The sequence below is a fragment of the Chelonoidis abingdonii genome, chromosome 2, assembly GCF_003597395.2.
Source record: "Chelonoidis abingdonii isolate Lonesome George chromosome 2, CheloAbing_2.0, whole genome shotgun sequence".
Classification (NCBI taxonomy): domain Eukaryota; kingdom Metazoa; phylum Chordata; order Testudines; family Testudinidae; genus Chelonoidis; species Chelonoidis abingdonii.
This window is the reverse complement of record NC_133770.1, coordinates 9,140,675-9,156,961: the sequence shown is the minus strand read 5'-3', so window position 1 is coordinate 9,156,961 and position 16,287 is coordinate 9,140,675. Positions and strand designations below refer to the sequence as shown.

Below are 16,287 nucleotides of genomic sequence, written 5' to 3'. Positions count from 1 at the left end.
GATTGGCAGGGGCCCTGGAGGTTTTTCGCCTTCCTCTGCAGCGTGGGGCATGGGTCACTTGCTGGTGGATTCTCTGCAGCTTGAGGTCTTCAAACCACAATTTTGAGGACTTCAATAACTCAGTCATGTGTTAGGGGTTGTTATAAAAGTGGATGGGTAGGGTTCTGTGGCCTGCTTTGTGCAGGAGGTCAGACTAGATGATCATATTGGTCCCTTCTGACCTACGAGTCTATGAGTCTATGAATCCTTTCACCCCTTTTGGAAGAGAGGGGGAACTGAACCAGGCTCTCCTACACTCCAGGTCAGTGCTCCAACTACAGGGCTAAAAAAATATAAGATGGGTGGTAGCAGCATCCCCTCCCCCTGCCTTTTGTGCACAGCTAGGAAGGCAGCGAATTCATTCACATCAGAAACGAAGCCACTTGACTCCAGAGGATGGGTTCCTGATCACGGATCATAGCATTAGGCACCTCTCTCCCCAACAGGAGTGGAACTTAGCACACATCTCTCTGGTCCGCATCGGCCCATGGCTAGCTTACAGGGCTCCCGACTTAGCACGCTGGCTTTTGTAGATTGCATTCTAAGGTGCCTCTCCCCCCTCATTGCAGAGGGAGCCTAGGTGCCTAACTCAGCTTCCTGGATCACAGCATGTTGCTGTGATTTTCCAGGCACTTAACCATCAGCTGCCAGGACACTCAGCATTGGAATGCCTGAGACCCTACAGGGAGCTGGGGCCTGGGCACCTAGGCAGCTACCACTCATTGATTTCCCATTGCAATGAAAGGAGTTAGGTAGAGGGTCTGGCCTCATGAGAGTTCAGAGTCTGTTTGAGGGAAAAGGGGAATGGCATCAGATCAGACTCAGCAGAGCTGGGACAGACCTATTAGATCATTAGTCCGTCCCTACCTACCAAGTCCAGGACGATGCTCTACAGGATACATCATTGGAATGAAGAGCACACTCAAATGAAAAATAAATATTGCAAGGGAGGGAGGGGGGAATTTCTTACCTGTTTTATTACTACTGTTGACTCTTAAAAGGGGCAGATGGGAAAAAGGGAGAAGAACGTTAATTTTTCATCTTTAGTGCTGTTTGTTGACCCTCTTCGGTTCCAGTAGCTGGCACACAAATTAGTTTCCTTTCCCTGCTCTCCTGCCCGAGGCCATAATGGCTTAGACTGGATTGCAGGGAAACATCTACACCCTGCTCTTTTCACTCAGTTTTCTTCTTTAAGCGACCAGCTTTGTACGTCACTTGTTATTTCTGCAGTTCTCTTTTGACTGGAACATACCAGAACCCTTGACCATGTCTCAAGAGACCTGTTCGGGGAAGCAGTGGAATTTCTGCTTATCGATGAGGGGGATTTGTAGAGGGGGATTAGTGCACGGTTTAGAGTTACCTGAACTGCTTACGGTCATGAGGGCTTTCTGCTGTGCTGATATAGGTCAGGCAGAGATTAAACCCCCATCAGGCAATCTTTGCAATAGGGGAAAAGTTTGTGGGATCCTAGCACGGACAGCATGGCCTGAAACACGGGATGGCCTCATGGGAAATATCACTGGTGGAACTGTTGGTCCCTATATCATGGCTGTAATATCTCCCCTAGGACCTTGTAGCATTGGTTCCCAGAATCATCTTATGCTCACATCTCCCAGGGCACTCTCAAGGGAGAAGGAACTCCAAGCACAGAATAATACACACAGCCAAAGAAAGTCAGGCTGCACAAGCAAAAAAATAAAAGTAAAAAACCAAAACCTTTAATTCATCACTCACAGGAGCATTAGGGTAGCCACGGCTCATGTGTTTTTACCACCACTCCGCTATCCCAGACCCTCCATGCTGCATTATTTCATAAGTGAGAAATTCCCCTCCTAAGACACACACAGTTCTTCTGGAATACAGAGATCACTCAGTTAAGACACAGAGCTCTTCTGACTGCAGATTCAGGGCAATGACAGGAAAGCAGGATTTCAGTCCTCACTGTTCCTCTTAACAGTTTGAGTTGTTAGGGCCCAGCACAGATGATACTGCTAATTATTTTGGTGCCACATGCCATTTAAAATTCCACTCCAATCCACGTTGGGATGAGCCTGAGAGGGAAAACTTTGGAATTAATGAACAACCTCCCAGAAACGAGGCTGAGCCAATCTTCAGCTTTGAAGATTGCTGTCAGATCACATGCAATTTTTGTGAGGAAATGGACATTAAAAGAACATTACTGTTCTACCATTGACCGTATGGGTGTAGGCGGTAGCGGAGGAGGAGGATAATCTGGGGAATGGTAGGTGCAACCACGACTCTTCCTTTTGGAAAACCATCAAGGAGAAAAGGTGTAAAATGGTTTGGCTCTTTCAGAATTAAGCTGGTTCTAGGATGTTCAATTTGAAGGGAAACGCTGAAGTTTCAAAGGCAGAGAGGTCTCAGAAACTGTTCTGACATTAAAAGGGGGTACTTTACTTTTCTTCCAGGACTAAAAGTGCTACACAACCTGGAAAGAAATTCCCCAAAGAGTTGAACTTGAGAACACCCAAACCTTTCCACTGCTGCATTTATTTCGAACATATATGACCATACCCCACAGTCTTTCAGGGCAGGCAAGCGCTGAACAATTGCTCCCCTAGGAACTCCTTTGAGCCAGAAGAAGTCAGGACATGATTTTATTTCTTGGTAGACTAAGCGGGTCTCCAATTTTTTCAAGCAACCCCAGCAGTTCACCTGACTAGGTCCTGGGCACGAGGACTGAGGTTTGGAGCAACCCAAGCCCTGCTGAAAGGAGCCCTAGCCAGCAACACCATCGAGATCAAGCAGAGAGACTCGCTGAGAATGTCAATCAACCACCTAAAGGAGCAGTGGCTCGGCTCTAGCCACTGGCCTAATGGGAGGACAAAAGGGAAAGAGTGGGAGTTTTCAATGCTTAGTGGAACATTGGGCGGGGGGGATTTTACCAGCATTAGCACCGTTCTCTCTCTGAATTTGTTTTCAGCCTGTCTCTTTCCTTTTCAATTGCATCTCTTCTCTCAGTTGGTCACTTCAGGCCAGCTGACGCCACTGCACACTTTAACCCATTTGTCTGCAGGAGGAAGATCAAGTCAGGTCATACTAAGCAGTTTCCCTCTGCAGGTGGCATCTGGTGCAGACAACCCAGGGGTGGGAAGGGAGTATCCACCAAAAATGCTATGGAGGAGACTACTGCTTACAGTTTCACACACTACATGCACTGATTGTGTCAGAATGGGCTGTATGTATGATCAAGCTCTACAAATGAATTCAGAATAATTCTGCTCAGGAAATAACAGTACAGGGACTTTCAGATTATCTGCCTGAAATCTCCATGCAATCCTAGAAGAGCACTGGACGCTTTAGCGTGTGCATACAAAGTGGCAGAAGCCCCATCTAATATAAATTTAAAGTTGTTTTTTCTTTCTGTGTTTTTTTACTATAAATGTCATAGTAAATCGGAAAGGGATCAGGCTAAAGGGAATGTCTCTCTTGGAACAGAATGCTGTGAAGCACATTAGGAATGGCAGCCAAGCAGACTGAACTCAGGACTTCTTGGATTCTTGGACCTTCTGGATTTCCTGCAAGCAGATGAAGAAAACGATTGATCGTATATTGCTCTCTGTAAGTAATTCATAGTTTCATAGATTGTAAGGCCAAAAAGGATCATTATGATCATCTAGACAGACCTCTGGTATAGAATAGGCCATAGAATTTCATCAAGTGACCCGTGCATCAAGCCCATATTTTATGGCTGAAACGGACTATACCGTTTAGAAATACATCCAGTCTGGATTTAAAGAGACTTCACATGATCCAACACATCTCTTGGTAAATTGTTCTAATGGTTGTCTCACTATCAGAGTTAAAAACACGTGCTTTGCTCCCCATCTGCATTTCATAGAATATCAGGGTTGGAAGGGACCTCAGGAGATCATCTAGTCCAACTCCCTGCTCAAAGCAGGACTAATCCCCAGACAGATTTTTACTCCAGTTCCCTGAATGGCCCCCTTAAGGATTGAATTTGTCTAGCTTCAGCTTCCAGCCATCAGATCTTGTTCCGCCTTTGTCTGCTAGGTTAAAACATCTTCTCTCATGTACTTGTAGACCCGATCAAATCACCTCTTCATTAAAATAAATAGATTAAAAGTCTTAAATCTCTCACTGTAAGGCAGATTTTTCTGACCTTGCATCATTCTTGTAGCTCTATTCTCAATCTTTTCAAATTCTTCAACATCCTCATTGAAATGGTGACCACAGAACTGGATACAGAACTCCACAAGCAGAGGTAACCCCACTGCCCTGCTCCTACTTGAAACTTCTGCTTATACATTCAAGGATCCCATTAGCCCTCTTAGCCACCGCACCACACTGGGAGCTTGTGTTGAGTGGGTTATCCACCAGGACCCCTATGTCCTTTTCAGAGGCCCTGCTTTCCAAGATACAGCTCTCCTAGCCTAACTGGCAAGCTTAAAGTTCTGCTCTTTGTTACATCACCCATGTTCAATCTTCAGAAGTAACTGGACAGCAGTGACCTTTAGGGCTCATGAAGCCAACTGGGTCCTGGCTTTGGGTGCATGAAGGTCACTGCATTTACTGATTACGTTCTGACCAACGTCACTGTGCTTGGCCTAGTCCAACACTACAGAAGACACGGCCCCTGCCCTGGCTAAACTTTTGCAAATAATGGTCCTGGACCAGGAAAAAACCTCTGCATACCAGAGTTCCCTCTTTAAGGCCCTGAGTCAGCAAGGTACTCCAGCAAATGCCTAACGTCAAGCATGGGAGTAGCATCTCATGGAAGCCGCTGGGACTACTCATACTTAAAAAGTTCGGTATGTGCTTGGACATCTCACTGAGTCAGGGCTATATCCCTAGCTACCACTTCGCCTTCTCTCAGAAATGGAGCATTTGTCAAGCATTTCCTTCTGATGCTCTCAGCTGACTCTCCATTTACACTGGCTTCGATCGTGCCCCCAGCAGAAGAGCCCGAAATGACTTACCTCTGCAAGAATCTCCTTCAGTTCAGAATAGGCTTTTTGTAGATCATTATTGATGATGATCAGGTCAAAAAGGCCAGGTTCATTACCTAGTGAGTCAAAACAGGAGTGAGAACACAGAAAAGGAATGTTGGCTCCTTTCAGCCACTGCTGCTTATCTCCTCTGTCAAGCCATCCTTGTGAAGTAGTTTTATAGGAGAGCACGCTGTGTTCTACTTAGATCAAGTCTAGTCTTAAGATTGCATCAGGCTAAGAGCTGAAAACTACACAGGATTCTCCCAGGTAAGAGGAGTGGATGTGGAAGATGGGATAGAACAAGGAAAGCATCAGCAATGTAAAGGCAGAAGTATAGTTTGATGAGACAACTCTAGGATTTTCCCTTTAAATAACTCTATGCACTAAAGGGGACGAGGTCAAGTGGGTAGAACACTAGCCTATGACTTGAGAGACCAGGTTTTAAGTCCCAGTTCCACCTCAGACTACCTGTGTGAATGTATTTACCTAGGAGCCCTAGTCATGGACTGGGACCCCCATCGTGCTAGGTGCTGTACAAACAGAACAAAAACAAAAAAACAGACTGTCAACTTGGGCAAGTCATTCACCTCTCTATGCCTCAGTTCTCCCATCTGTCACATGGGCATAGCATCTCTTCCCTACTTCACAGGGGTGTTGAGAGGATAAATACAATACAGATTGTGAGGCACTCGGACACTACCCTGATGGGGGCCACGTAAGGACCTAAGATAGAAATAAGGGAAGCTGTTAAAAAGTGAAATTCACTTTACTTCATAATAAATAAATCTTGAAACTTAACCTAGTGCTCCCAGCCACCTGGAGTGCGTTAATAGCTGTCAAAGTATTTTTATGGTGTGGTTGGTACTGTTAAAAACAAAACAAAAAGCAAAAAACCACATCAAGCCCCACTCACTCTACACAATCCCTGAAGCACTAAGAACAGTGTAATGCTGAACAGTACATCAGTGGCCCTAGTACCTCCTAGCAGCTTTGAGACTGAACTGCCCCATTCCCCTCGTGCCTGGGACTAGGGGCAGGGAGGATGTAACAGGAGTGGAAGCCAGGGATGGGAAGAACTGGTCTGGAGGAGTCAGGGGAGGTGGGAAGGGGCTACGAGGTCCTTCCTGCTTGTCAGCAGGAGGGGATCTTTCCCATGGTGCTGTGCCAAGGGGTGAGGGAAGGGAGTCAGGGCTCCTGATCTTTCAGAAGGAGGGGGAAGGGACTGGAGAGGAGGATTTTCGCTGTTGGTGCCTAAGGTTTTCGCAGACAATGGAAAGCTGAGGTGTTCCCGGTGGCTGTGAGGTCTTTACAGCTGCGATTTCCATGCTAGTTTAAGTGGTGACATGGCCCCGCTGCTCCTTGGCAATCCAGGACAGTGAATCCCCTCTTCCCCCTGCAATTAGCTCCCAGCTGCCAAATAGTCGTGGTCAGTTCATCTGGCCGGACCTTCCATAAACCCGAGACAGGGAGCTAGACATCTGTGTATGACAAGGTGCCAAAAACTCTGATGTGCTCTCCTCCCGCCTGCCCCCTGCCCTCAGTCCCCCGCTGGGATTGTGCCTCTGCGAGCTTCCTGTACTTACTAAGTTCCATGTCTACGCGAGCTGCATTCAGCCGCCTCTGTAGACTCTCTTCGGACTCCGTCCGTCTGTCACGCAGTCTCTTTTCCTATAGCCCAACGACAACAAGTGTAAATGCATATTTCAAGCACCGTTTGGAGGAGAACAGTCAGCCCTGGCCCCCAAGCTCCATTACCGACATCACAACCACCCTCAAAAGGCTCCAAGTCACAGTCATCATGTTTATGGCCAGAAACAACCATTGAATTGTCTAGCATGATGCCGTGTAGATCACAGGCCCCCAGCGCTACCCAGCACCCACACACTAAACCCAACAACTGGAATGAGACCAAAGTGTTACAGCCCACAGGAGACCAGACTGTCATGTGCCACAGGAAGTCATTTCAAACACCCTCTCCCCGGCACATAGCTGTTTCTGGTGCCGGGTGACATGGTGCTGCCCGTTGGCCAGAGGGAATAGATCAAGAGGCCGGCTGTGAGTACTGGCCTTGATCAATAAAGCCGCATGCCTACCATGGGATGTAAGGAAGTATATCCTCACTTCAGCAAACAGTTAAGTGACTTGCCCCGGGCCATAATGCAAATCTCTGTCCAAACGGGGATTTGACCTCAGGAACTCCCGGCTTCCAGCCCCGTGCTCAGGCCGCTGGACTATGCCGCTTCCTGCAATGCTGCTGCCAACTGAACAGCCATGGAGGTATAAATGGCAGCTGTGAGGCGACGCTTTGGAGCTAGTTTTGTGGCAGTAGCTCACAGCCTGGCCTTTCTTCTTCTTAAGGAGGAACACCACTCACATCATGGACTTCGGGTAACAAAATAGAAGACTCTGCCATAGACTCCCTGGATGACCTTGGGCGAGTCACTTTTATTCCTCTGTCTCAGTTCCCATCTATAAAATTGGGGTGACAACTCTTCTCAACCCCATGGGGAAGCTGTGGGGATACATTCATTAATATGTGGGGCCACATGAGACCACAGATAAGAGTTCCATGGTCTTACCCCATGATATCAGCCTCACTAGGATTTACTGTAATAGATGGATATTGATGTACCCATAATACTAGAGAGCATCATAAATACACATAAAGCTTTTCTAAACATGGACTGAGGCAGGCCATGCCCTAAGGACAGGGGTGGACAAACTTTTTGGGCCAAGGGCCACATCAGGGTTTCAAACTGTATGGAGGGCTGGGTAGGGAAGGCTGTGCCTCCTCAAACAGCCTGGCCCCCGCCCCCCTATTCCCCCCCCCCCCTTTCCTACCCCCCTCAGAATCCATCAACCCATTCCAAACCCCCCCCGCTCTTGTCCCGCTGACCGCCCCCTTCCGGGACTCTCACCCCTAATCATCCCACTGGGACCCACCCCTTCCAACCCTTGACTTCTTGACTGCCCTGCCTCCTAGTCCACACCATCACCCCACTGCGGTACTCCCAACCTATCCCCCTCCTCCATTCTCAGTCCCCTGACTCTCCCCCCCCCCCCCCCCCCCCCCCCCCACTCCCGCTTCATCCAACCACCCTCTGCTCCCTGGGACCTCCCACTCCCCGCTTCCTTATCATGCTGGACCCAGTCACGCCACCACGCTGCATGGCAGGAGCGGGGCCCAGAGCGCTGGCAGTGCGGCGAGGTAAGGCTGCGGGGGAAGGGGGACAGCAAGGGAGGGACCAGGGGCTAGCATCCCCAGCCGGGAGCTCAGGGAATGGGCAGAATGGTCCCGCGGGCCACCAGGAGCTCAGGGGCCAGGTAGGATGGTCCTGCGGGCCAGATGTGGCCCGCGGGTCGTAGTTTGCCCACCTCTGCCTAAGAAGCTTGCAAACTAACATCAACACAGCTTCAAGCACAAGCAAGCGCTGAGATACATGGCAGATGGGAAGATCAGACAATGAAGAGGATCTGAGAGAAGCAAAGGAAGGAGCATGGGAGATGGAGCCTTTTAAAGAGAAGGCTGAGCGTGCACAAAGCCAACACAAGGAGCAGGGAGGAGAGAGGATAGGCAGAGGTTTGATCAAAATCCATTACCTGTTTTGTGGGTTATACAGTAAATTGATCAATGGAGGGGAGGCAGGAAATTTTCATCACTTCACCGAATTCATCCATTAATTGGATCACTCACCAAGACTTCTATGGACGGAGCCTGGACAGAGATGTAGATCGGCTTCAGGTCAGTTTTCTTAATGTTCTTGACGCCCTGCAAGTCGATATCCAGGACGCAGATCTGGTTCCGTGCCTGCACGGCCTGCACTGCAGCTTTACTGGGGGAAAGGGAGAGAAGAAGTTGGTTACTGGACACTGGGGTGGGGATGCCACGCAGGGAGACCCAGGGAACCTTAGCTATCTACTCCTTGTGCATTAAGAACTGTTCACAATCTATGCTGCACCACTGACGATCTCTTTTGCATTGATATTTTCCAGCCCCTGTCCCTAGAGGTGTCTTCCACATGGTCACAAGAGGGAGATGAGTGAACTAGAAGTGGAGATTTCAGAAATGGAGGCAGTGTAGCCTAGTGGATAGGGCATAGTATGGGGGACTCAGGAGACCCGGGTCCAATTCCTAGCTTACCCTGCTGGGAGAGCTTGGACAAGTCACTTCTCCTCTCTTTGCCTCAGCTTCCCCAGCTGTAAAATTGGGATAATGATACTGACCACCTTTGGAAAATGTTTTGACAGCTACAGGTAGAAGTGCTATAACACAGCCAGGCATCATTATTTGTACATATCTCGTTAATAGTTGTCTCTATCTCCTCCTGGCAAACTGCAGCAGTTCTAGTCTGCTAAGGGACTTGATCACAGCTCCTTGGATTCAATAGGAGGGAGTGGCTAGCAGGACTGTCTCAGTGACTGGACTAGATTTTCTCCACCCTTTTCCAAGAGGGACCACCTATGTTGGCCTACAGGGCAAGCTGGAAGGCCTAGCTATTCTCCCAGGCTTGCCCTGAAGGAGGGCCGGGGTGAGGGAATAAATTGTTCACAAGAGGCTGGCAAAGCGGGAGGAGTTGTATGGTGGGCACTGGAGAATTAGATTTTGTGGGCTGAGACCACAGAATCTGACATATTCTTACAAAACCATATAGGTGCCTAGAGCTTCACACAAGTGCATATTGCTACATCAAGATAAATTAAGTGTGTGGAAATGGCTAACAAGATGGCATTGCAATCCACTGAGGTAAACACAGAGCATCTTAGTTACAGGCTAGCAATTACATCATTCCTTTGAAGAGGTTCAAACTCCAAAGCCCCTACAAATACCTAAGGACTACAAGGGTGGCAACATCAGAAATAAGGTATAACACAATCCAATGGCTGGAAGTTGAAACTATACAAACTCAGACAGTAAATAAGGCATAGATTTTTAAGAGTGAAAGTAATTAACCGGCGGAACCACTTACCAAAAAAACCCCAAACAGCTGACCTTTCAGTAGACGGGCTAACGTTCTGACCATATTTTGATTCTTAGTTATAAGGCAAAACTGTAAGGACAGCACTACAGAGACAAGATGAGACTAAACAACCTCTAAGGGACGGTTGCTGCTGTTCGCTTTTGTCCCCGCATTCTCTATGAGCTGTTCACCTCCTCTCCCTGGGTGTACGGTTTGGATGCGAACAATCATACTCTCCCTTACCTGGGCTACTGCTACCATGGATTGCCTGCCCATCTGTCCACTTCTCCTACCACTGTGTCTTTGCCTCCTTCCCTGTTGCCACTTACACATGGGACATCTCCCTGAACGGATCTGCTCAGTCCCTACCCCCTCCTCCTCTTCCAAACCCTCCCCTGCCACAACACTGAAGGATAGCATCCAATTAGGACAGTGAAGCCGTGGCTGCCCACAGCAGGATTGAGGAGATGAGCTCACTCCAGACAGGCGTGGGGCATGATTCCTAAGGAATCCTGTTTCTTGAGCTGTGGTGTCCCCCTAGGCCAAGGATATCGTGGTGGAAGCAAGGCCTCCCTAACAAAGCGGGAGCAGTGAAATCCATTAGCACTGTGGTTCCCAACTTGCTTTGAGTGGAAGACCTCACCTCTAACCCATCTGCACCTGGGATTCTCCACCACGGTGTTCCCTAATTGTCAGCATGCTTATGGCAAGAGCACTGGAGTGGGACTCAGAAGTCCTGGGTTTTACACGGAGCTCTGACACGGGCCTGGTAGGTGACCTTCAGGAAGACATTTCTTCTCTCTACGCCTCAGCTTCCCCATCATTAAAATGAGGATAATGATTCCAATCTTCTTGGGAATGCTTTTTGAGACCTATGGATGGAAGAGTGCTATATAAGAGCACTTTTTTAAAGTCATCATTTGTTTCCTGTCTATTTTCCCTTGCTCTCCTCCCAATCTTTTCCACCTCCTCCTCCTGTCTCTCATTTTACTTGAGTATTATTTTTCCATTCTTATTCTTGTCCTTTGCCCTGTTCATTTCTCCCACTAACTCCCACCCAATTCTCTCCCCAGCTGCTTCTTTCGGCTCCCTTTCCCCCAGCCACCAGCACTTTCCATGCCACAGAGATGGAAGGAGCAGCACTGTATAGCTCAGGGGTAGGCAACCTATGGCATGTGTGACGAAGGCGGCATACAAGCTGATTTTCAGTGGCACTCACACTGCCCAGGTACCGGCCACCGGTCTGGGGGGCTCTGCATTTTAATTTAATTTTAAATGAAACTTCTAAATATTTTGAAACCTTATTTACTTTACATACAACAATAGTTTAGTTATATTTTATAGACTTCTAGAAAGAGACCTTCAAAAAAGGTTAAAATGTATGACTGGCACGCGAAACCTTCAATTGGAGTGAATAAGTGAAGACTCGGCACAGCACTTCTGAAAGGTGGCCGACTCCTGGCATAGCTCCACCTAAGCATAAGCCTGGAGGACAAACCCCATCTCAGGTTGAAGGAACCCTGTGGTGTTGTCCCAGTTAGGGAATGGCGGAAAAGAGGAGAGAGTTAGTTCCGTTTCTTTTTTTAGCAGGTTTGCAGAGGTTACTGCCGTGATTTCAGAATGACAGACTTCACATCCAGAAGTCTCACCTCAAGCCACACGTACTGATCACAGACACACACAGGCAAGGCAAGCTCCTGCTTGGTAAATGGAGAGGAAGGATGGCCCAGCGGTGAGGGTGGTAGCCTGGGATTTGCAAGGCCTGGGTTCAATTCCCTGAGGAGTCTGCCTGAGGTCGCAGACTTCTTGTGCGACCTCAGGCAAGCCATCTGGCCCCTCTGAGCCTCAGTTCCCTACCCGCAAAACAGTGATAATAGCCCTTCCCTTCCTCTCAGGGATGCAGTGAGGATACGTACATTAAAGATGGTGAGGTGCTCAGATGCTACAGTGATGGTGGTCCTACAAATACCTATGAAAGATGGAAAAAGGGGAACACTTTCCTCTTCCCAGAATTGTTTTAACAAGATGGAGCAGAAAGCTGGAGTTAGGAACGGATTTAACAAGACCCCTCCTGTTGCAGCAGGTGACACAAGTCCTGGCTTTCAAAGTTATTCTTGGGATTTCCACATTAATCCTGTCCTAAAGCCTTTAAACCCACCTTATCATCATCGCTGCAAACACTATACAAACACGGAGATCTACGAGCTTTGTGCCTTGCACATCGATCTCACTGACTGTGCTGGACTGCAGTTCTGCTTTCTTCCCCCCTAAACTGCAGAAGATGTTAGCGACTAGAGCTATGGCTTCGACTGGTTTCTGCCACAAATCCACAAAACTTGCTCTAACACTAAGCGTGCAAAGACTCTCCCCCCTCCCCCTCCTCAGATTTAAGCACATGAGATCCCCCAGGTGCTGTTTCTTCCACTCCTAGCGATTTCTCAGCACCTCACATTATTGGAACCTATAGTGGCAAAGATCTTGGTCATGGTTCTCCAGAGGGACTACTGAGTTTGGGTGCCTAACCTGAGGCATCTAACAAGGGCCTGATTCTCAGAAAGTGGGTGCTCAGCACTTTCTGGAACATTGGCTCCTTTAAATGGTCTCCAACTAAGCATCCAGAACCATCACTCTGAAAAATCTTAGCCCTCGTGATCAGAGAAGCAGTGTCTGTGGGCGAGTTTGTTTTCCAAAATGACTGACATCTCCTGGAGTAAACTATTTTCTCTTTGGTTCAGGTTCTTATATCTTTCCCATCATCAAAATGTCTTGGAAAAAGCATGCTAGCTTTCAGTCACAAAAGGATTAGATCTCTTGGATATGGCCTTAAATCCTCTGTTTTCTTCTACCACACTTTTAGTACGCTTTCAGGGTTTTCCTGATTTCCTTGGTTAACATTTCCCCTCTCTGCCAGCATGGCGTGAGCACTAGCTGGCTGCAGCTTAAAGAAGGCTGCGTTTCAGGATTGCTTTTATTGCTCTGGGATGAAAGGTGTTCTTGAAAAAGACAATATTGTATGAAGAATGGCATCACTACGTTTCAGGGCATAAGCTAGTGGGGCAGGGGCAGGAAGAAACTCGTATCCACTGCACAGCATTAGCTGTTGCTGGAGACAGACGAATGCTTCACCTAGGCTGGTGAAGTATAGTCACCTATTTCAGTACTGGGCAATCCTTGCGTTCATAAGATGGCCACAAGTGTGCAGTAGAAATAAACCTACAAAAATATCTGGTAAAGCAAAGCAGCTATCTTTGGATTTAAAATATCTGCTCCTAAATGTATACAGATGGGCAAAGCAGAGTGCATAAAGAGTGGCAATATCTAGGGAGAAAAGATGAAGGGGAAAATTCAGACTCCGTATAAGCAGCTAAATGAGCAGCAACTGAGTTGCACTCACTTACACCAGGCTTGAATCTGGCCCTGCACTGAAACCTGAGCTATTTCAGAATCACAGAATATCAGGGTTGGAAGGGACCTAAGGAGGTCATCTAGTCCAACCCCCTGCTCAAAACAGGACCAATCCCCAACTGAATCATCCCCCAGCCAGGGCTTTCTCAAGCCTGACCTTAAAAACCTTTAAGGAAGGAGATTCTACCACCTCCCTAGGTAACCCATTCCAGTGCTTCACCACTCTCTGAGTGAAAAAGTTTTTCCTAATATCCAACCTAAACCTCCCCGACTGCAACTTGAGACCATTACTCCTTGTTCTGTCATCAGGTACCACTGAGAACAGTCTAGATCCCTCCTCTTGGAACCCCCTTCCAGGTAGTTGAAAGCAGCTATCAAATCCCCCCTCATTCTTCTCTTCTGCAGGCTAAACAATCCCAGTTCCCTCAGCCTCTCTGTGTAAGTCATGTGCTCCAGCCCCTAATCATTTTTGTTGCCCTCCGTTGGACTCCCTCCAACCTTTCCACATCCTTCTTGTAATGTGGGGCCCAAAACTAGACACAGTACTCCGGATGAGGCCTCACCAATGTTGATCTGCTGGCAATGCTCCTACTTATACAGCCCAAAATGCCATTAGCCTTCTTGGCAACGAGGCCACACTGCCGACTCATATCCAGCTTCTTGTCCACTGTAACCCCTAGGTCCTTTTCTGCAGAACCGCTGCCTAGCCATTCGGTCCCTAGTCTGTAGCAGTGCATGGGACTATTCTGTCCTAAATTCAGGACTCTGCGAATAGTTTGGAAATAAGTTTATGTCTATATAAAGGTTGCTACTAGATGATTTAAATCTTCAAGAAAGTTAGAGGGAGGGAATGGAAGTATTCTACAGAAGGAGAAGACTCTTATATTGCCTGTGGTCAAGTTTAATGATCCCAATACTGAGTCACATTCAAAGTTGTTGGATGAAAAGGCCTGTGCTCAACCCAGCTGTGATAGCCCCTTTCTGCATTAGCAGTTCCTGGGATTTTGTCAATCAGATATTAGACTCATGCTTTTGCTTGTGTTATATTCTGTGTTTGTACAGCACCTAGCAAAATGTGCTCCTGGTCCAGATGCTCCTGCAGCACAACAAACCAGTAACATCGCTGAGCATCTCCAGGACCTGCCAAAGGCTGGATCCCGAACAACGGTAACGTCACAGACAACTGTGCGTCTCAGTACTGCTTAGGATCCAGCCCTACATAGTCTGACGGATCATGTCTGGAGCATTTTGGGGGGAATGGAGAAAACAAACAGTCTCTATGATGGGAAAACCTGAGGGGAAATGTGTTACTATTACAAAGCACCTTTGATTCTGAAGTGTGCCTAAACAAACACCAGTATAGCGTACGTAGAGAACATACTTCCCCACTGCTAAGATGCAGTTGCCTCTGGGGTGCATCGTGACAGCTGTATAGCAGGGCACATTAACGTGATGTAACAGATTAGGACAGGAAGGGAAGAATACTTTGTTTAATTCAGGATTTCTTACCCTGTGGGTCAGGACCCAAAATTGGGTCGTTAGAATGTTTCAAAGGGTCACGTGGCAGCTCCTGTCCCATGGAGCTGGCTGGGCTTGCCTCCCTGATCCAGTTACTGCAACCTCTAAGGTCCCAGACCCACTCAGAGTTAGCCCAGCTGTCATGATGACAGGAGTCCAGATGGGCTGAATTTGAGTGAGTGGCACTGCAACCCCATGAGCCAGGTCACAACTCCATTCACACAAATTTGGTCCAGTCAAGGGGGGCAGGGCCAAACCTGAGTGACGCTGCAACTCCATAAGTTGCAACGCCCAGAGCAGACAGCCAAGCCCCGCTAGCCTCATAGCACAGGAAATGCCACTGTGGGGTGAGTGACAGACAGGATCCAGCCACCCATTCCTCCCAGGGGCAGGATCTGACCAAACCACTCAAGGACCTCCAACCCCCTGACTCAGAGGGAAGAGCCCCAGCTAGTCACTAACACCTGACCACAGAATTCTTCCAGAAAAGCATTGTGTGCAGAACTTTGCTAGTGCAGGAGATTGAAACAGGATGGCAGAACACGGTGGTACAGTCAAATCTCTTCGCAACCACCTCCTCCACAGAGGGGAAAAAACAGAATTCCTGTTTTACTGGCTTCTCCTGCTCTTCCTGTCCATCCCAGCTCAGCTCACTATCTTTTCCCCAGGTCCTTCTCCACTGTTCCCCTTCTCCTCCCTATCATGACATTTTAGTCAGAAAAGAGTTAAACTAACATCAAAGAGCAAAAAATCAACTCTGCATTTCACTCTGTAATGGTATTTTTCTTTTAATCTTTAGTTGGTAACTCATGTATGAGCAGACAGGGTCCTAAAAGTTCACACCGATCACACCCAACTGAGTGTAACATCTTTGTCTGTCCCATGCCCAATGTCTCCCCTGGCAGAGGAGTTTGTGTTACACTCTCCTGACCAAACAACAGCCATTGCCATCTGAGGCTGGTAAGCTCAGCTTGCTCCCTGAGAGGCATCCCAGAAGAGGGAGTGCCTGGATTAAATCGAAAATCCTGTTCAAAGGCCAACTCCCCTTAGCAGATTGAATCCATGGATTCAAGAGGCTTGAAATTGGTTTCTTCTTCAAGGTGAGTTGGAAGGTTTCTAACAGCTGAGATCAAAGGTCAAGAATACGTGTTCCTCCTGAGCAAGCCAGTGACATCAGAAATGCTAGAGTAAAGCAGGAAGCGGCCTTCCTTATGTTGCCTTAGGGAAACAACATCTAATCTTTCAAGAGACACAGAAACTCCAAGTGAAGTGTAGGCAGCTAATGTAAAGTGAGAGGAAATTGTCTTCATTTGTTTTTAAAATGTATTGATCTGTAATTTTATATTCTGATAATGCACTCAGAAGTTTAGGATTAATTTTTTAGAAGTGATGTG

General features: G+C 47.7%; 1 protein-coding gene across 3 annotated transcripts in view; it reads right to left on the bottom strand.

Annotated features, from left to right (window-relative positions):
* Positions 1 to 1,735: 1,735 nt before the first annotated feature.
* GUK1 (guanylate kinase 1) overlaps positions 1,736 to 16,287 on the bottom strand; it is a 41,490-nt gene continuing 26,938 nt past the window's right edge. For all 3 annotated transcript variants that reach the window (XM_032803424.2, XM_032803430.2, XM_032803440.1), the window contains exons 5-8: positions 8,707 to 8,845; positions 6,596 to 6,680; positions 5,001 to 5,086; positions 1,736 to 3,578 (exon numbers count right to left, since the gene is read on the bottom strand). In XM_032803424.2, coding sequence (XP_032659315.1) covers positions 3,543 to 3,578; positions 5,001 to 5,086; positions 6,596 to 6,680; positions 8,707 to 8,845 — 346 coding nt within the window. In that variant the 3' untranslated portion in view covers positions 1,736 to 3,542. The remainder of the gene's footprint in view (positions 3,579 to 5,000; positions 5,087 to 6,595; positions 6,681 to 8,706; positions 8,846 to 16,287) is intronic.